Source organism: Sturnira hondurensis, unplaced genomic scaffold (assembly GCF_014824575.4).
Source record: "Sturnira hondurensis isolate 20B ecotype Veracruz unplaced genomic scaffold, ASM1482457v3 Scaffold0011253, whole genome shotgun sequence".
Lineage (NCBI taxonomy): Eukaryota > Metazoa > Chordata > Mammalia > Chiroptera > Phyllostomidae > Sturnira > Sturnira hondurensis.
In genome coordinates, this window is record NW_028083884.1 from 85,478 (window position 1) to 105,239 (window position 19,762).

At 54.9% G+C, this 19,762-nt stretch overlaps 1 protein-coding gene across 1 annotated transcript in view; it reads right to left on the minus strand.

Annotated features, from left to right (window-relative positions):
- LOC118996279 (deleted in malignant brain tumors 1 protein-like) overlaps window positions 1–18,331 on the minus strand; it is a 62,250-nt gene extending 43,919 nt beyond the window's left edge. The window contains exons 1-13 of the mRNA XM_037059577.1: window positions 18,226–18,331; window positions 14,397–14,462; window positions 13,956–14,015; window positions 12,494–12,523; window positions 9,875–10,186; window positions 8,617–8,661; window positions 6,237–6,566; window positions 5,262–5,291; window positions 4,386–4,436; window positions 3,328–3,657; window positions 2,353–2,382; window positions 1,458–1,508; window positions 117–446 (exon numbers count right to left, since the gene is read on the minus strand). Coding sequence (XP_036915472.1) covers window positions 117–446; window positions 1,458–1,508; window positions 2,353–2,382; window positions 3,328–3,657; window positions 4,386–4,436; window positions 5,262–5,291; window positions 6,237–6,566; window positions 8,617–8,661; window positions 9,875–10,186; window positions 12,494–12,523; window positions 13,956–14,015; window positions 14,397–14,462; window positions 18,226–18,283 — 1,723 coding nt within the window. The 5' untranslated portion in view covers window positions 18,284–18,331. The remainder of the gene's footprint in view (window positions 1–116; window positions 447–1,457; window positions 1,509–2,352; window positions 2,383–3,327; window positions 3,658–4,385; window positions 4,437–5,261; window positions 5,292–6,236; window positions 6,567–8,616; window positions 8,662–9,874; window positions 10,187–12,493; window positions 12,524–13,955; window positions 14,016–14,396; window positions 14,463–18,225) is intronic.
- Between the last annotated feature and the right edge of the window lie 1,431 nt (window positions 18,332–19,762).

Sequence of the window (19,762 nt, forward strand, 5' to 3'; positions counted from 1 at the left end):
AGGTTCACTACCAGGAATGATGCTGTGACACTCAGATGCTGGAGTGGGAATCTCATGAGCTCTGAGCAATATCACTCCTCCAAAGGGAGTGAGGGCCCACCCTGTGTGAGGCCCACCTGAGCAGATGACGCCAGCGTCCTCCCCATGGTTACAGTTGTGTGAGTTCCAGCCTCGGTTGGGGCAGCTCCACAGGTAGGACTCGAGCCCTGAGCAGCGCACGTCGTCCAGGACAATGGGCCCCGAGCCCTGACCGAACCGGGCATTTCCCGGAGCTGATGAGGCCCAGCCACAGCCCAGCTGCCTGCACACCACGTTGGCGTCGTTGATGTCCCAGTAGTCGTCACACACGGTCCCCCAGGAGCCTTGGTAGAGAACCTCCACCCGGCCCTGACACCGTTCACCTCCATTCACCAGCCTCAGGGCCAAAGCGCCTTCTGTCCCGAACCCTAGGGAAGGCACAAGTACACGTCCTCCATGACCCTCTGGAGCCTCATGAGAGTCAGGCCTGAGGCAGGTCCCAGACCCTTGGGAAACTCAAATGGCCAAACGACCCATGGACACAGGTGCATCTTCATCACAGGCAAGGAGCAGACACATTCCCTGGCCAAGTCATGGCCGCACCCAGTGCAGGATCCTTCATGAGGACACCCAGGAAGGTGAGCAGGGATGCTTCCAGGAACCCTCCCGGGGCCTCCCAAACAGAGCTCCACAGTCCTGGAGGCCGTTCTCCCTGGCTGGAACCAACTGACTCCCCCATGCTCCCGGGCAACCACAGGCACAGATCCGGCTCTCATGGGAAGGGTTCCTGACAGGCAGCGCTCACGCATGTTACCCCTTCTTCTTGGAACATAAGACGAAGGCCTGAGCTGCAAGCCAGGTCTCAAATTNAGGAGCAGACACATTCCCTGGCCAAGTCATGGCCGCACCCAGTGCAGGATCCTTCATGAGGACACCCAGGAAGGTGAGCAGGGATGCTTCCAGGAACCCTCCCGGGGCCTCCCAAACAGAGCTCCACAGTCCTGGAGGCCGTTCTCCCTGGCTGGAACCAACTGACTCCCCCATGCTCCCGGGCAACCACAGGCACAGATCCAGCTCTCATGGGAAGGGTTCCTGACAGGCAGCGCTCACGCATGTTACCCCTTCTTCTTGGAACATAAGACGAAGGCCTGAGCTGCAAGCCGGGTCTCAAATTGACAAAACCAACCAGCCTTGGAGCATGCACACGCCTTCCTGGAAGGGCATCCCTTTGCACCTCTGCCCAGGATCTCACTACAGTTGGGACCTGGGGCCACTATGTCACACGTGAAACCTGGACACACACACAGGTCCTTTGGAGCCCCTCCCTAGATACACAGCGATCAACGGTCCACGTGGCTCCACTTTCCATCACTTTCCATCCCAGCCTTGAATCAGGAGCAGGGACAGAGCCCCAGAACCACGGGTGACAGGATACACACCTGAGTCTGTGCTTCTTGGTGCTGAAGGCGTGGACGTGGCTGGCCACGTGTCTACAAGTGACAACACAGGAAGAGGCCACAGTTAGAGGTCACAAATACTGACCCTTTTGAAATTCTCGTGGGGCCATCATGACACTTTTCCACGTGCATCCTGCCCCTTCCTACCTTCACGTACACAAGCTACTCTTCAGCAAGGTCTGTGGCCCCACGGCCCTGTTAGAAATCCCATGGATCCCGGCAAATCCCTCAGCCTGCCCTGTTCTCTTCCAAACTGACAAAGCTTTGTCCTCTCCCAGCCCTGAGTCACGTGCCCATTGGTCCTTCTCAGAGGCTGACCTCCCTCTGGAGTTTGGGTCCCAACAGTCAGCAACACAGGTGTGAAGGCAGGAGCCAATCAAATGTCCACGTGTATTGTGAACCATTCACCCCAGTTGGTGCTCTATCTCCTGGGCATGGCACCTGCCCCACAATGAGGCAGGTGTGACCGTGCTGAACCTCAGTGTGCTGAAGGAGTGAAGAAAGGACAGGAGATCCAAGTCAGATGTGCCATCATGGGCCCCCAGTGCTTTTAATGGTCCATCAGTCACAAAAAGGGCATCAAACAAGATGTAACGGGGTCTAAGTCATACACCTGCAGGCCAACTCTCTGAACACTGGTGGTCAAATTTACAAAAGGCGACCAAGAGTTTGGGGAAAACATCAAAGGACCAACAATACATATAGTCCTGGAAATGCCAGGAACACTGTGAAGGCACTGTGAGGAGCTCAGTGATGGAGGACGGGGAGTCTATGCCCATGGGCAGGTTCACAGGGCAGGAGTTTGCCCAGAGTGAGGGGGAGAGGCATGGAGGGCAAGAAGCAAAGAGAGAAATGAGGAAGGTCACTGGCAACTCACCTGGCCCTGGTGAGGTATAGGACTCAGCAGCTGTGAGGAAGAGGAGGACAGTGTTAGACGTGGAGCACAAACTTGCCAGGCCTAGATCCAGTGTCCTTGGCCCTCCTCGTCTGCCCACCAGTCAGGTGCCCTGAACACCTTCTGGCTGTGGACACCCCCGCTGGCTGCCTGAATCTCTCTGTTTTTCCCATCACCTGCCACATTGTGCCCGAGGACTGAGCTTTGCCTTTTCCAGAGCCAGGGTCATGCATTAGACTGGCCACCATACCCTTGCCTGACACCCCGGGAATTAGCTGAGGACGACCGTGAGGAATGGGCACTGTCCATGTCAACCATCTCACCAGGAGGAGTGTTGACGGCTGCCCTCTAGAGCAGTTTCCAGTCTTTCTCTGTGCATCCTGCCACAGTCCCCAGGGGCCCGCCTGGATCACCAGCCTGCATTCTTGGGCCTCTTGCTCTCTCACACCTCACCCCGCCATTGCCACCACCTCTGGAGTTCATGGGGAGCTCGGTGCTCCAGGGTTCTCTCCTCAGTGTCACATTCTGGGCTAGTCACAATCTCTGTCCTGATCAGAGGACAGAGCTTCCTACCCACCTGCGCATCCCAGAAAGGGCTCTGCCTAGCAGGCTGGCCCCAGGAGGACAGCAGGTGGGAGGTGAGCTCGAGTTCTAGAGGCAGGACCAAAAGGCTCCCTGCTCTGCCATCAGGAAGCTGGACCTCCAGCAGGAACACAGTGCCAGAGTCCCCTCCAACACCCTGCATGCAATCCCTAGAGAATGCAGGGGTCCCATAGGGACCAACCTCCTCTTTCACCCAGAGCAGGTGACATAACCACTGGGTGCCTGTTGCCCTGGAATAAGGTCCACTACCAGGAATGATGCTGTGACACACAGATGCTGGAGTGGGAATCTCATGAGCTCTGAGCAATATCACTCCTCCAAAGGGAGTGAGGGCCCACCCTGTATGAGGCCCACCTGAGCAGATGACGCCAGCGTCCTCCCCATGGTTACAGTTGTGTGAGTTCCAGCCTCGGTTGGGGCAGCTCCACAGGTAGGACTCGAGCCCTGAGCAGCGCACGTCGTCCAGAACAATGGGCCCCGAGCCCTGACCGAACCGGGCATTTCCCGGAGCTGATGAGGCCCAGCCACAGCCCAGCTGCCTGCACACCACGTTGGCGTCGTTGATGTCCCAGTCGTCGTCACACACGGTCCCCCAGGAGCCTTGGTAGAGAACCTCCACCCTGCCCTGACACCGTTCACCTCCATTCACCAGCCTCAGGGCCAAAGCGCCTTCTGTCCCGAACCCTAGGGAAGGCACAAGAACACCTCCTCCATGACCTTGAGCCTCATGAGAGTCAGGCCTGAGGCAGGTCCCAGACCCTTGGGACACTCCCATGGCCAAACGACCCATGGGCACAGTCAGTTTGTCTATGTGCTCATGTCCACCTTCATCACAGGCAGGGAGCAGAGACATCCTCTTTAGCTGGGTCATGGCTGCACCCAATGTGGGAGGCTCCATGAGGACACCCCAGGAGGTGAGCAGGACTGCTTCCAGGACCCATCCAGGGGCCTTCCAAACAGAGCTCCACAGTTCAGGGGCTACTCTCCCTGGTCGGTACCCTCTGGCTCCCCCACACTCCCAGGAGACCACAGGGACAGCCTCGGGACTGATGGGAAGGGTTCCTGACGGGCTGCACTCCTGCACGTTCGCATGCTCTTCTCAGGACATCAGCCTGAGGACTGAGCCGCAAGCCCTGTCTCAGATGGACACAGCCAGCCAGGCCCGGAGCACATATACTCCTTCGTGGAAGGTCGTCTCTGCTGTGCCTCTGCCCAGAATATCGCTAGAGTTGGGTCTCCGGGCCACTATGTCACACGTGAAACCTGGACACACACACAGTTCCTTTGGAGCCCCTCCCTAGACACACAGCGATCAATGGCCCATGTGCCTCCACTTTCCATCATGTTCCATCCCAGCCTTGAATCAGGAGCAGGGGCAGAGCCCCAGAACCAGGGGGGACAGGAATACACACCTGAGTCTGTGCTTCCTGGTGCTGAAGGCATGGAAGTGACTGGCCACGTGTCTACAAGTGTCAACACAGGAAGAAGCCACAGTTAGGGGTCACCAATAAGGACCCTTTTGAACTTTTTGTGGGGATATCATGACAATTGTCCATGTGCATCCTGTCCCTTCCTTTGTTGACATGCTAATGCTACTTTTCAGCAGAGTCTGTGGGTCCCCGTGCCCTGTTAAAAATCCCTCCAATTCCTCCAAATCCCTCAGCCTGCCGGGTTCTCTTCCAAAGTGACAAAGCGTTGCCCTTGCCCACCCTGAGTCACATGCTCATCGGCCTTCTCAGAGGCTGATCTCCCTCTGGAGTTTGGGTCCCAAGAGTCAGCAACACAAGTGTGAAAGTGGGAGCCAATCAAATGTCCATGGGTATGCCTAACCATTTTCCCACATGGGTCCTCCTTCCCTGACCCCACAATGAGGCAGGAGTGACCGTGCTGAACCCCAGTTTGCCTAGGGGTGAACACAGGAGAGAAGACCCAAGGCAGATGTGCCATCCCTGGCCCCAGGATTTTAAAGTTCCATCGGCCACAAAAAGGGCATCAGCTGGGATGTGACAGGGTCCAGGTCATGTCCCTGGAGGCCACGTCTCTGAGCACTGGTGGCTATTTTTAGGGACAGCGAAAATGTGTTTGGGGAGACACCAACGGATCCACAATACATACAGCCCTAGAAATGCCAGGAGCACTGCCGTGCACTGTGGGGAGCTCAGTGATGGAGGACGGGGAGCCTGTGAGCTAGGACTAGTTCACAGGGCAGGGGTTCACCCAGAGTGAGGGGGAGAGTCATGGAGGGCAAGAAGCAAAAAGAGAAGTGAGGAAGGTCGCTGGCAACGCACCTGGCCACGGTGTCGTATAGGACTCAGCGGCTGTGAGGAAGAGGAGGACAGTGTTAGATGTGTAGAACACACTTGCTCGGCCTGGATCCAGTGTCCCTGGCCCTCCTCGTACGCCCACCAGGTGCACGCCCCACACACCCTCTGGCTGTGGACACCCCCGCTGGCTGCCTGAATCTCTCTGTTTTTCCCATCACCTGTGTCATTGTGCCCGAGGACTGAGCTTTGTCTTTTCAGAGCCGGGGTCATGCCTCAGACTGGCCGCCATAGCCTTGCCTGACACTCCAGGAATCAGCAGAGGACGACCGTGAGGACTGGGCAACTGTCCATGCCAACCATCTCACCAGGAGGAGTGTTGACGGCCACCCGCTACAGCAGTTTCCAGTCTTTCTCTGTGCATCCTGCCACCATCCCCAAGGCCCCGCCTGGATCACCAGCCTCCATTCTTGGGCCTCCTGCTCTCTCACATCTCACCCCACCATTGCCACCACCTCTGGAGTTCACGGGGAGCTCAGTGTTCCAGGGTTCTGTCCTCAGTGTCACATTCTGGGAGAGCCACAATCTCCATGCTGATCAGAGGACAGAGCTTCCTACCCACCTGCACATCCCAGAAAGGGCTCTGCCTAGCAGGCTGGCCCCAGGAGGACAGCAGGTGGGACGTGAGCTCGCGTTCTAGAGGCAGGACCAAAAGGCTCCCTGCTCTGCCATCAGGAAGCTGGACCTCCAGCAGGAACACGGTGCCAGAGTCCCCTCCAACACCCTGCATGCAATCCCCAGAGAACGCAGGGCTCCCATCGGGACCAACCTCCTCTTTCACCCAGAGCAGGTGACATAACCACTGGGTGCCTGTTGCCCTGGAATAAGGTCCACTACCAGGAATGATGCTGTGACACTCAGATGCTGGAGTGGGAATCTCATGAGCTCTGAGCAATATCACTCCTCCAAAGGGATTGAGGCCCCACCCTGTGTGAGGCCCACCTGAGCAGATGACGCCAGCGTCCTCCCCATGGTTACAGTTGTGCAAGTTCCAGCCTTGGTTGGGGCAGCTCCACAGGTAGGACTCGAACCCTGAGCAGCGCACGTCGTCCAGGACAATGGGCCCCGAGCCCTGACCGAACCAGGCATTTCCCGGAGCTGATGAGGCCCAGCCACAGCCCAGCTGCCTGCACACCACGTTGGCGTCATTGATGTCCCAGTAGTCGTCACACACAGTCCCCCAGGAGCCTTGGTAGAGAACCTCCACCCGGCCCTGACACCGGTCACCTCCATTCACCAGCCTCAGGGCCAAAGCACCTTCTTTCCCGAACCCTGGGGAAGACACAAGGACACCTCCTCCATCACCCTCTTGAGGGTCAGGAGAATCAGGCCTGAGGCAGGTCCCAGACCCTTGGGACACTCTCATGGCCAAACGACCCAGGGGCCCAGTCACCTTTGTCCATGTGCTCAGGTCCACCTTCATCACAGGAAGGGAGCAGAGACATCCTCTGTGGCTGGGTCATGGCCGCACCCAGTGCAGGGCCTCCATGAGGACACCCAGGGAGGTGAGTAGGAGTGCTTCCATGACCCCTCCCGGGACCTCCCAAACAGAGCTCCACAGTCGTCAAGCTCCCCCAGACTCCCAGGTGACCACAGGCACCCCTTGTGTATTACCCAAGGAGCTTGGTGCTCCTTGGTCCGCTGCTCAGCATGACATTCTGGCAAAGACCCCAGCAGTGTTCAGATCAGACAACAGCGCTTCCTACCCACCCGCACATCCCACAAGGCACCCTGCCTGGGAGTCTCGCCCCAGGAGAACAGAAGTTGGGACTTGAGGTCGTGGTGTAGAGGCAGAGAGGGTAGGTTTCTGCTCTGCCATCAGGAAGCTGGACCTTGAGCAAGAACTCAGTGCCACAGTCCCCTCCAACACCCTGAGGACAATCTGCGAGAATGCCATGGTCATGTATAGAACAAGCGCATTTTTTACCCAGAGTAGATGACATAACGTCTTGGGTGCCTGCTTATCTTGTTGAATTTGCTTGTTTAATACAATGTTGAATAGTTTGGGGGGTTCTGAAGGAGTTATTCGTTATGTTTTTACTTTAGTATAAATGCTTCTTATGCTTCCCCATTCAGTAGGATTCTAGCTTGAAGCTTTTGATTTTCAAACTGCTTCAAAGAGTCCTGGGGCTTGTGCAAGGCCCCTGCCAGAGCCTGCATTGTGCTAGGACCTGGAGAGAACATGACCTGATAGCTGCTCTTAACCCACTGCCACCAGAGCTACCAGTTTTGTCTGGATTGTCACCTATTGGGCTGTTACACCGGGTCTTTTTGGAGATAGAAGAAGTGTGAGTACATCTCTGCTCCTGTTCCGCCCTCACTGCAGACGCTGACAGCTCTAGATGAGTCCTGTCTGCTGTCCTGTGACATAGGCCGATAGCCCATCCCCTCAGCCCCTCATATGCCCTCCTGGCCCGATGCTTGCCAGGCCTGGCCAGAATTCCTAATGCATGGCAGGATTCACAGGGAAAATCATTACAGAATGAAGGGGCTGTTCTGTTACAGCTACTGCAACTAAGAATTTTGGGCAGAGACGTGGCTAACTTAGACCACAGCCAGTGCCATCCTCAGCTCTAGTGACATCTTGGTCCTTAATCAGAGCGAACAGAAAGAGAAGAAAAAGTCAGGCCTCGCTTCACAGGCCTTAGGGACAGAAATGCCTGACACATGTGCCATTAGGATTCCCAGCTCATCCATGCTGGGTCCTGACAGGGCCTTGGTCAGAGTTTCTAGGGTCAAAGTTTCCCATGGAAAATGGGCAGTGAGTTTTCTTCTCAAAGCCCAGGCTGCCAGGACCCCAGGCTCCGTGGAGTGCACCTCCCAACTCTCCCACTGGAGGCCCTGCAGAGGGATGCATGGGACCTGTGCCACCCACAGGGTGAAGGACCATGGTCCTTCTATGGTCCTACTGAGATGGAACCTAGTGTCCTGATATGGGCTCAGGAGAGGGCACAGGCAAGGACGCTGCTCAGCATGGGGCCTCTCCGGGACTTACAGCCAGAAACCCAGCACCTCAGCCTGGCCAGGAGGCAGCAAGCTTGGGGAGGACCACAGGAGTGGGCACTGAGCATGGACCACAGGACCGCTGAAGACAGGACACCTAGCTCTACCTTGGACCTCCTTGGAGACAGGTGGCAGGTTGATTCCTCCTTCATCACACACATACGGTCCATGCAAAGGATTCCCATTCAGGCCTGAGGCCTTGTTCAGAGGATCCGCCTCAGGAGCTGAGCACCCCCATCTATCACACGTTCTGTCCCTCTCCTGGATCAGGGTGCAGTGGGGTAAACAGCCCACAGGGATCCCAGGTGACAAATGTTACCTTCTGTGGCCATCGTCCGGGGCTCCTCCGTGGAATGCAAAGAAGCTACAGAGCAGAGAGAAGAAGAGGTCATTTGATGCCAGCCCTCATCTGAGGGGGCCTGGCCTCCCCGACCTCGGCCCCGAAACAAGGTGCTGGAGGCAGAGACCCGGAGGCCTGCCCACTGCTAAATGGCTGATTCCTCCTTGAGGGCAGAACTCATCTCTCTGCCACTTTGCCAACCTCTGTTCAATGCTGGGATGTCACCAAGGGCATCCCTTACCCCTGTCACCATCCCTTCCCTGCTGAGCTCCCACAGTCTCCAGCCACAAAATCACCCAGTTGGCTAGCACCCCTCTAGCCACAAGGTTGGACACCAAACACCAACTGCCTGTTTCTGCAGCTCCCAGACAGCCTCAAATGACAAATAGCCGCCACCAGTGAGAGACTCCTCAGAAGGTGGCCCCAACGGGAGGACAGGCCGTTTCTCAAGATGCACCCCCACACGCCAAGAAAACCCACCCCAGAGTGACCGCTCCAAGGGCCGCACTCCCTTGGGGAAGCCATTCTCGTGTGGTGGTTGGATCATCAGGGTCACACCCTGGGCGTGGAGGTGTGTGCACACACCAGGCCATGTAGCAAATGCCAGAGGCTGCTCTGAAGGTGACAATTAACTAGAAGCTCGCCTGGTGGGGACACACAGTAGGCAGTCTCCGCAGACGGCTCTTTGGGGTTAACAGGTACCGGCGCTCTGTGAGCAGGTGACTTATAGCACTGGCTTTTGCTAGGTCAGGCCAGGGACAGTTTTCCTTTTCCACTAAGGTGTAAATATCTTTTGCTTGTCATTTAATCCCCAGTAAAGGGAACACACTGCTGACTCCTCAGTTTGATTCCTCCTCCCCCACCTCGAGAAGGAGGAGAAAGGGCCACCTGAGAAGGTGTTTGCCCACCCGGGCCAGGACAGCCATGACGCTGCCCACCGGAATGAGCCCACGGGGTGATTGCACCAGCCAGCTCTGGAGGGGCTTGAGATGGAAACCCATCCCCACCCCCTCCCAGCTTTGGGACCTCAGCCAAGTCAGTTGCCCTCTCTGAGCCTCCATCTCTTTAGCTGTGAAAAGGGACCATGGTATCTGCCCTCTCACATCAAAGGAGACGTGACTTCGACTAGAGCAGGTAAGCAACAAAGCATCCCAGGAGGCACCATGATGCTGGGGACCACAGGAGCCGCTGTCCCCAGACTAGCCCAGGTGACAGTGCGAGGCGAAGTCTGCACTACCTGAGCACACAACTCCCGCGTCTTCCCTGTGTCTACATTCGTGGTGGTTCCAGCCACCACTGGGGCAGCGGGACAGGGCGGACTCCCACCCTGAGCAGTCCACTGTGCCCAAGAGAATGTTCCCGGAGCCCTGGCCAAAGAGGGCCTCGCCTGGGGCCGACACCGCATGGCCGCAGCCAAGCTGCCGACAGACAACGTCCGCGTCCTGGGTGTCCCAGCTGTCGTCACACACAGTCCCCCAGTAGCCTTGGTACAGGAGCTCCACCCGGCCCTGACACCGGTCACTTCCATTCACCAGCCGCACAGGCAAACCTGCGTGGACACAGTGGGGAGCCATGATGTTCACTCTCAGCCCCACTGGCTGTCACCACCCAGCCCTCCGTGTCCTCCTCTCTCTGAGCACCGCCTCGTCTCCTTCATGGATTCTTCTCCTCTTTGGGGACCTGACAGTGCTGCTCTCCCACGTTCTGTCTCAGCCCCCTGAGAAGCTTTGTAGTAAGAGCCCCAAATCCATCTCTCTAGTGCTGATCAGCTGATCACCCCAGCCCCAGGCTCTGCCGGGGTATCCAAACCTTTGGTGTCTCTGGGTCACACTGGAAGAACAGGAGTTGTCTTGGGCCACACATTAAATACACAAACACTGACAAAAACTGATGAGCAAACTACAGTTTTAAGTACATTTACGATTTTGTGTTGGGCGCATTCATAGCCATCCTGGCCACAAATGGCCCGTGGCTGTGGGTTGGACACCCCGCCGACATTTCAGTGGCCTCCTGGGCACCCCACCGCACCCCCAGACTCAACGCAGTGTCTCTCCTCCACCTGAGTCAAAGGGGTCACCATGCTCCCCAACAACTGTGCTGGGAATGTGATTGTCATAACTGACTCCTTTCTTCACCTCTTATATTCAACCTATGGCCAAGGTCATTTTTTCTGTTATCCGCACCCCCTTTGTGCTAGGTTGGATCTTCCTTCTCTGGAGCCTGGCCTCCTCCAGCAGCCCCCCCGGGGGGGCTCCCTGCAGCTTCCCTCCTTTCTCTGGGCCATGCACATTCATTAATTCAACCAGAATTTATGGGGCACCCACTCTGTGCTCATCCCTGTGCTCTTGGGATTCATCTGACTCGCCCAGGCTGCCCCAGGTTTTATCCTGATAACGTACATCCCGGTTCAGGCCACTGCTCAGAATTCCTCAATGTACGCTACTCCCATTTGGATCAAGCCCAAAGTAGCATCTGTCCAAGAGTGGGCCTCCAGATCACCTGTCAAGCCTCCTGGGAGGGGCTTAGAGATTCGCACCATAAAGACGATGTCGAGTCAGAGTTGGGAGGCGCCCCGTCCCTGCCTGACATGAACCTTCAAACCCTGGCACAGCTGGTACAAGGGAAGCAGACAGTGAGTCCTGAGAGATCCAGCCCAGCATCCTAAGTGCAGGAGCCTAGTGCTGGCTGTGGCTTTTCAATGTTTAGTGCGAGGCTATGAGAACTTTGTGGTCAGGGAGTAACCAGAGAGGTTGAAACCGGGGTTGAAACGGGGTGGAAGGTAGGGGTAGGCTGCTGTGGTTGCTGTTAAGGGGAGGGGTCAGGGAGAGGGTAAAGAAAGGCCACCTGGGCTGTGTCTAGGGAATTCCCAGGGTGCACTGTGGGCCTCCCCACCCTCCTTGCTGCCCCTTTCCGGTCACTCCTGTGAAGGGTCCCTGCAAAGGAGTTGTCAGTCTCCCAGCCTCAGCCTGCCCCTTGCTGGGCGTCAATCACCAGGAAGCTGCCCCTCAAGCCGCCCCCAGCCTGGCCACTTCCAGACCATCAGGGCACGCTCCAACAGGGCGGGGATTGGCCTCAACAGAGCCAGGAACTCAATGGCGGGGCCAGCTGTCCCAAGGGAGCACAGAATGGACCCTGACCCATCAAACTTGGTGCAAGGAGTACACACGTTCACTGAAGAGGATGAGGAGAGAAGGATGCATTTAGTAACAATCACGGGCAGAAGCAAAGGCATCCGTCCTGAACTCAAATCTCTGCCTAGCCACTTACCCGCCCTATGACCCTCAACCTGTTGAGTTGCCAAGTTACCTAATGATGCCCTGTTTTACCTGTCTGCAAAACGTAGGTACTGGTACTACTTACTCCCTCTAAGTGTGGTTGGAGTGATTTCATGATAACAGGACTTACTGTGCGCATTACTTGGGCACGTACCATGTGCCGGGTAGTATTCCAAGTGCTTTTCTATATAGTAGCCGACTGGGGTATGAAGACAGTTTTGTGCAGAGTACACAGCAAGCGCCTGGGACGTGTTAGCTATCTTCATGATAGCTTCACTAACTGGGACAGCTGATGCTGACCCCCACCCCCATCTCTCCCGACATCAAACTAAAGGTAATCTCCTGTAATGAGTGACCGAGAGGCAGGGCGAAGGAAGAAGAATGACAGGCGGGACACGCCTAAGGTCTCAGGCACTCCGCGACCTCTCCCTCCCCACCCCTACGTTCTAAAGGGCTGGCGGGCACTGGCTGTATCCAAGACAACATCAGCCTCAACCAGCCACCAGCCACAGCAGCAGAACTGGCAGACCCAGGTAGTGAGCAACACCCTGGATTATAAGTCTTTTAAAAAAGGGTCTTACCATAGTCTGCAGTCTGGGTGGTCCAGGGACCTAGAAAGAAACCATTTGCTTCTTAGAAAGGAGGTTCTGCCTTTTACAGATGAGCTACAGACACTGGCCTGAGCTTCATCTCCAGTTCCACCAGGGGGCGCTGTGGTTTCAGCCTTGGGTTTGCGAGTCCCCAGTGTTCTTGCTGAAGTGTTTGGGGGTTTGCAATACTAAATTTCAATGTGTTGGATATGGGAGGTGCAATTATGCTCGATGTAATAAAAGACAGGTCTCTTTTCCAGGCCCCCTAATGCTACAGTTGACAGGCTTGGGAGTTTATCTACGCTCAGAGAGCAGGACTGGACAAGAGAAGGCAGGGCGCACTGGGGTTCAGGGTTCCAGGCCACAGCTGACTGCACCTTCCAGTCTGAAAGGCAGTTGAGTCAGCAGTGGGAACAGCCACTCAGAGGCCCCCTCGATCGGTGAATGTTTTGATGTCAGATATCTTGGTCTGTCTTGTCATACCCCGAGAAATTCTAACGCTGCCTTGAAGAATAGAGCCCCCTGTCCCCGGGTCCCTGGGGCACTGGGTGTGACAGCGTCAGCGGTAAGCAGTGTGCAACCTGGCAAAGCCACCCCTGCGCCCTGACAACAGCCGCCTCCTTTCACCAGTCTCAAGGCCCAATCGAGAGGGAGGCATAGAGATGGCCCTGTCTGTCCCTTCTGAGGGACGAGGTGTCAGGCCCGTGTGAGGCGAAGAGCCCTCCGTAGTGACTGAGGATTCAGAAAAGACAGAGCAATGAAACCGATTCCTCAGCATGTTTTAGGGTCTCAACATACAAGCCAAACTTTCCTGTATCTTCAGTGGAATTCCTCCACCCTTGTGTTTTGGGGCGACCTTTGTGGCAAAGTGACTTTCAGGACCGATTTATACCTGTGGCCTAAGCTTTCAAGTCCAGTTCTGATCATGAACAGCTAGTTGTGCCCATGGCACACCCCTGCCCCCTTGCAGGGGGAGTGCCCGGTGTGTGCACCATGGGGGATTACCCACCACTCAGCAATCGGAGCGATATTCCGGGGGCCAATGTGGGAGCTTCTAAGATGCCTATGTCCCTGCCCCTCAAAATTTCACACTGCAACTCTCCGCCTACTCACACACAGCCCAGAGTATGAGGTAATACAAATAAAGCTTAATCATGGCAGGTGATTTTGAGGTTCCCCTAACATGGGAACCTCATGTCATGTCCAGGAGTTTTATGTGTATTACCTCAGCTCATCCTCAAAACAGGCCTGTGTGGACACTGCAGCTCAGGGAGGTGACCCAAGGCCAGCTGACTGCTACGTGACAGGGGCAGGCAGCTTCTCCTAACCATCCCACTGTTCTGCCTCCTGGTACCTATTTTTGTAACATTTGCACTATTTGGTCCAAATTAGAGTCTGCACTTTTGCGCAGGACGACAGGCGTATAATCAGATAGGAACTATTGAGAAGTTACCGCTTGATGTATCGACCGAAGCGGAGGCCTTGGACAGTTCCCAAAGACGTGTGAAGAAAACTGGAAAAGAAGAGAAAAAATAAGTGATTATTCCAGAGAGCCCCAGTTGGGTGTTACTGTCCCCACCACCTGCCTCTGCTTTCCTGCTGACCAGCTGGAACCCCTGCTGGATACCCCATGGGGCAGCCTGGGGGTGAGGGGGGCAGAGATCTTAGGGGAAAAGGTGTAGCCAGGCAGAGGCAGCACGGAGACTCGGGCTGTGCTCCGGTCAGCGTGGAATATCTAGAGGAAGAGACCGAAGGCCCAGGTGGACCCCGTCAGAGGACATCCTTCCCGCCCTGCATCTCAGACCCAGCAGGACCCTCTGCAGCAGCCCCCCACCCGAGTCCCTGTGGGTGGCCTCGGGCCCCGCAACTACACAGGCCCGGAGTTTAGAGTTACCGGTTGAGACGTGTGTCTCCCCAGAAGAGGTTTCTGGGCTGTCTTCTCTCGTTGGTGTTACAGAAACTGCAAAGAAAAGAACGGTAAAGGGGAGTTCTTCTAACAGCAAGCGCTAAATCTGACCCCCCTGCTGGTCGGTGCAGGGAGTGGGGGACCCTTGGAGGGTTAGCGGGGCCTGCCACATTAGTTTTTATTATTTGTTTTAATCCTCACCCAAGGATATGTTTACTGATTTTAGAGAGAGAGACATCGATGTGAGAGAGGTATATTGATCAGTGTCCTCCCATATATCCCCTGACCAGGGATCGAATGCACAACCTGAGGCTGGGCCTGTTGCATTGCTGATTCACTCAGCCACTAGGGGCTAATCTCTGACCACACACACGAGGCACTGGGCTGAAGGTCGGGGGGGGGGGGGGCAGGAAGGGCTGAAGGTCGGGGGGCGGGGGGGCCACGGCGAGGCAGGCTGAGTGCGCTGGAGCCCAGAGGCTCTGGCAGCCAGACTGGGATCCAGTGTGGACCCTGAAGGGGAGGCCCCTCCTGCAAGGAGTGGGAGAATCAAAGTGTATTTGTAGGTTTTCAGCTAAAACGAAATATTTAAAATGTGTAAGTATCCTATTTTAGACAACATTTTTCGAGTAACCAACCAACTAGCTGTCCCAGTCGCGTTAGAAAAGAGTTCTTACTAGAGCAATGGTTCTCGAAGTGGGTTCTATGAAGCGGTAGCACCAGCCAGGCCCTGGACCTTGTCAAAAACGCAAGTTCTCAGCCACCATCTGCAGCCCTGCACCTGGGGGGCAGCGCCCAACGACACACGCGTCAACCGTACCCCAGAAACAGGGGATGCGCACTAGCATTTGGAAACTGCTGCCCTGAAGCAAACGTAAGAAAACGGACCAGCAATTTCAGAAGAGCGATAAGGAGCAATTCATCCAGCGACCGCTCACTGAGCACCTACTGGCTGCTAGACTCCAGCCGGCAGGGGCGACGTTGAAACGACGGGATGCCACCTTCGGGAATTTGCTCCTGTGGCGAGGGGCACAGGGAAGCAGTCTGAGGTCAGGGGACTAGAGGCTCTGATGGAGCGGGACCCAGGAACCGAGCAGAGTCACACGTGATTTCCTGGCACTGTACCGGGATGTCCAAGCAGGGCGAGCTGGCAGAAGGGAAGACGCTGACAGGAGCCCGAGGAAGGAGAGACACTGGGAATAAGCTGCCCCTTGAAAATAGCCTCGTAGGAAGACTACAGACACTGCAGGAAGCCTCCCGGCTGTCTCCTGGAAAATGAAGTGCCTCCTGCGACCTAATGGCGCGCACAGTAAAGACATTCTCACAGGGCTAAAAAGCCCCTGCATTAGGCTGTCCCCTCATTCATGATCGTCAAACTCCAAACCCCAAATCCCGGAAAACGTGCGGTGAGGGGAAGTGCAGAAGTAACAATTTGATAGGAATTCATTGGTGAGCGATGACTATTTTCTCGTTTTGCGAAACATCCACCTTGAAGAAAGGGGACCAGTGAAAGTTAAAAGTGTTTCGGAGCAGCTCCACGAGGTGAGGGAAAGGCTGCGGAGCCAGTGCAGCACCCCCACACCGCTCCCCAGCCTCCCCAGTGTCAGCGTCTTGTCTGGCTGTGGCACCTTCGCCCCGACGACCACACCAACGTTGGTACCTTCCGGTTAACTAAACTGCAGGGTTTTATTTCGATTCCACCAGTATTTTCTCTTTCTGTTCTAGGGTCCAATCCAAGATGCCACCTTGCACGTGGGGAGCTGTGGGAAATGCCCAGAAGGCTAACCCTGGACAGTTCCCAGGCAGTGTCTGTGCACCAGACATTGCAGGGGTGACCTCCTGTCCCTATGAGGTTGGGACACAACACCGTTTACAGATGAGCAACCTGAGGCTTGCAGAGGCCCTGCAGCTGGTGAATGGCAGAGCAAGGGCATGGCAAGGAGTAGCAGGGCTTCGGTTGCCCCTCCGCCAGGCCGGCACCGGATGTACTGACTTTCCTCTAGAGTCTGAGCAAAGACCAGAGTGGGGTGCCTGTGCTGTGGGTTGTCTAGCACAAGCCCCCCACCCCACCCTGCCCAGAGCTCAGTGTGAGCTAACAGCTACAGTTCATCTCTGAGGCCCTCTGCAAGGAACAGCAAGGGTTAACGGGCCAAAACTGCTACCCAAATGCCAGTGGACCTCCTCCAGCTTTGAATGCTGGCCCAGCCGCTCACCAGCTGCTGACCTGGGACAAGCCACATAGCCTTTCTGAGCCTCGGTTTCCTCTTCTGCGATGTGGAAATAAAGAGACCTAAGTTTGGGGTTGTTAGTGGGTTTTAGACAAGAGAATATGGGTGCGTTGTCTGTCTGAGTACCTGGTGCAAAGTGAGAGCACTGCAGAGGGTTGAGTCCACCTCTGGACCGCAAACACAAACACGTGTGTGCATATGTGTGTGCCTGTCTGTGTGCACAGCACACCAAACTTCATGGCAAAACCACAGGCTGCCTCCATTCAGAACACTGCTGCCTTAAGCCCCTTCATGGATAAGGACGGGGCAACCCTCTCCCTGTCCTTTAGGGGTTGACATGCACCACATGTCCCTTTCCAGACTCAGTGCAAATCCAGGGGCGAACTTTGCACCAATAAATCTAGAGCTAAGAACACTGCCTCCCGTTTTCAAATGTTCTCATGGAAACACCACCTCTAGCCCCAGACTGCCCAGAGCCAGCACCCACTAAGGTCCTCCCGACAAGAAGGGAAGGTAGAGAGTCCTCCAGCTGGCTGACTGGAAACACCATGTGCTGCACCCATGTCACACCGTGTAGCCTACTCCCCATCACCAGGGCCCCAAGGGCTGGGTTTGGGTCCTGCTTTCATGAAAGCAATTCCCCAAATGAAACTTCATCTTCAGAGCATCCTCTAGAAGCCTGGGGGGTAGGAGAGAGAGTTCTAGAAGTTATCTGAAAATTAGGAAGCTTTTGCCCTGTTTTCTGAAATTCATGAATGTAGCAAAAAGGGACAGCAAGAAAGGGAATAATGGAAGAGAAGAAGGATGGTAGAAATGAATGACAGGAGGGAGGGAGGGAGAAGGAAAAGAAGGAGCAAGGAGAAGGAAAACAGAAGGAAGAACCTGAGGGAAAGAGAGAACAAGAGAGGAGAGGAAGGAGGGAGAGACAACAATGCCAAGTGGATGAGAGAGAGACTAACTGAGCGACTGAGAGTCAGGGAGAGAATGAGAGGAGAGCTGGCTAACTGCCCTGTTCACTTAGTTTCTCCACAAAATGATACTAAGCTTCGATGGACCCCCTGATTTGCCCACGATTCTTTCACGTACGTTTTATACCTTGACACTCTAAGAACACAAACATATGCTGAGCTACCAAGTTCAAGTCACTTATCCAAAGCCATGAGCAACAGACACACACTCAGAACCTTGGTGATCTTGTCTGAGCTCTGCACCCACTTTTGCTCAGAAAATTAGGAAGCCAGAATCTCCTGCAGAAAGAACTCACACAAAGAGCCCTGACAGGGGCCATCTTTCCTGCCCATTTCTGCAGCACCCAAACTTATGGCAAAGTTTTAGGGCCTCCTAATAGTACACACCCACTCCAGGAATTTTCTCTACCAGTCCATGGGTTGTTGAACTGAGTGACTCACTGAAAACACTGACTTAGGGATGGTCTTTTCCCACCGCGACCATTGCACTTCGCAGCCAGAAACAAAGCAGAAAGAGCCATTCCTTTCAAATACAAGTTTGGCACCCAGGACAAGCATATACAATTTGCCATGACTTAGAGGGGCAGGAGTGAAGTTAACACATATAGCAATTAGATATAATACCTGAAGATAGAACTTGACCCAGTAGACACATCCCAAGGATGACTCTGGAGATCCCCATTTTGCTGGGTTCTTCTCACTTTGAATAAAAATGCCTTGGTATTTATAGACTCATAGCTGAAAGGAGGCGTGTCTCCTATCCCATCGCTGCCATAAATCAATAGAAAGGAAGTGAGGGACTTCACTAACAGTCAATAGCTAATCTGCGGGAACAGTTGAGGTGTGTTAGATTGATTGCTGTATGAATCTGGCTCCCCTCCAAATGCAAAAGCACCAACATTCATGAGATGATTTCCAACTTCCTCGTAGGTGAGCCTCCAAGATTCTCAAATGCTCCCTGAATATAGGCTTCATTTTAGTCCTGGAGAATCTGAATTCACAGGTGGGAGGCTGGCCCCAAGGTTGGGTCAGAGCAGGATGTGGGCTGCTGGGCAAATACAGGACCTGGTGCCAAGGGGAAAAGCATCTCTTTTGGCTGCGCTGTCCTGGCAGGGCACCCTCTCCTTGGCCCCCCACCTTGGAAAAAGGAGGGTGGCCTTCATGCAATCACAGATGCTCAGTGGAAGGCAGTGGGGTGAGTCCACGGAATCTGTGGGCCTGTGCTACCCTGAGCCACAACTTCTGGGTGCCACCCTAATTCCACAGCTCAGAAGCTGAGACGCATGGGGCCTCAGACTGGGCCACAACTACTCCCTTCGCAGGGTTTCATATCTTGCTCTTGGCACTCACACTGCAGAAGGCTTGGAGCTTGGCAGACCCACAACGCCAGCCCTGATCTCCTCCTGCCTTGCACACAATCCCTCTCCTTGGTTTTGTTTTGCACTTATCAGTTTCCCCATGGAGACCCCAGTCTTGACCACTGGATTCTAGTAAAGCCCCCACCATCTACCAATAAGGTTGCCTGTCATTCATTTTTATCAAAATGTTCTTGGTAGTTGGAGACTCTTGGTTAGGAACATCTGGCTTTGCAGGACTTGCTTCTGCTGTGCTAGCCCGGAGAAGCAATGGTGTGAGGTCCTGAGGCTATCAGGTGCCACCTGGGCCCCCTTGCCATGAGCTGTGAATTCAGTCCCCCTAGCACCTCATTCTGGAAGGATACCCTCAGCCCAGGCTTCGATCAGCCCCCAGTAAGGACTTAGGGCAGAACATCTGCCTTTGGCTTGTCCAGATGAAATGCATTCACCCTGGGATTTCTTTTCTAATCCTACAGCTCTTCCTCTTGTTCCCAATTCCCCCTCCCCCCTTGATGAGAATGAGCACTTTTCCAGGACGGGCTCATTGTTTTTCACTCTTCTCATGTCAGTCCAACAGTTGGTAAGTGTCAGGTGACAAGATAACATGGGCCAGGGAATGCCCCAGACCAGATGGCATAATGGATTCCTCTTACAGGGGGTGATGATTGGTTCCCAGAGTGCTGGGCTGAGAGTGCTTATGGAGCTAGGTCTGGGATCGTCAAAAACAGAGAGCTATGATAGATTGATTAGTCATGTCTGCCTTAAGCACATCATAGAAAAGTGCTATAGGAATATTAAATATCTGT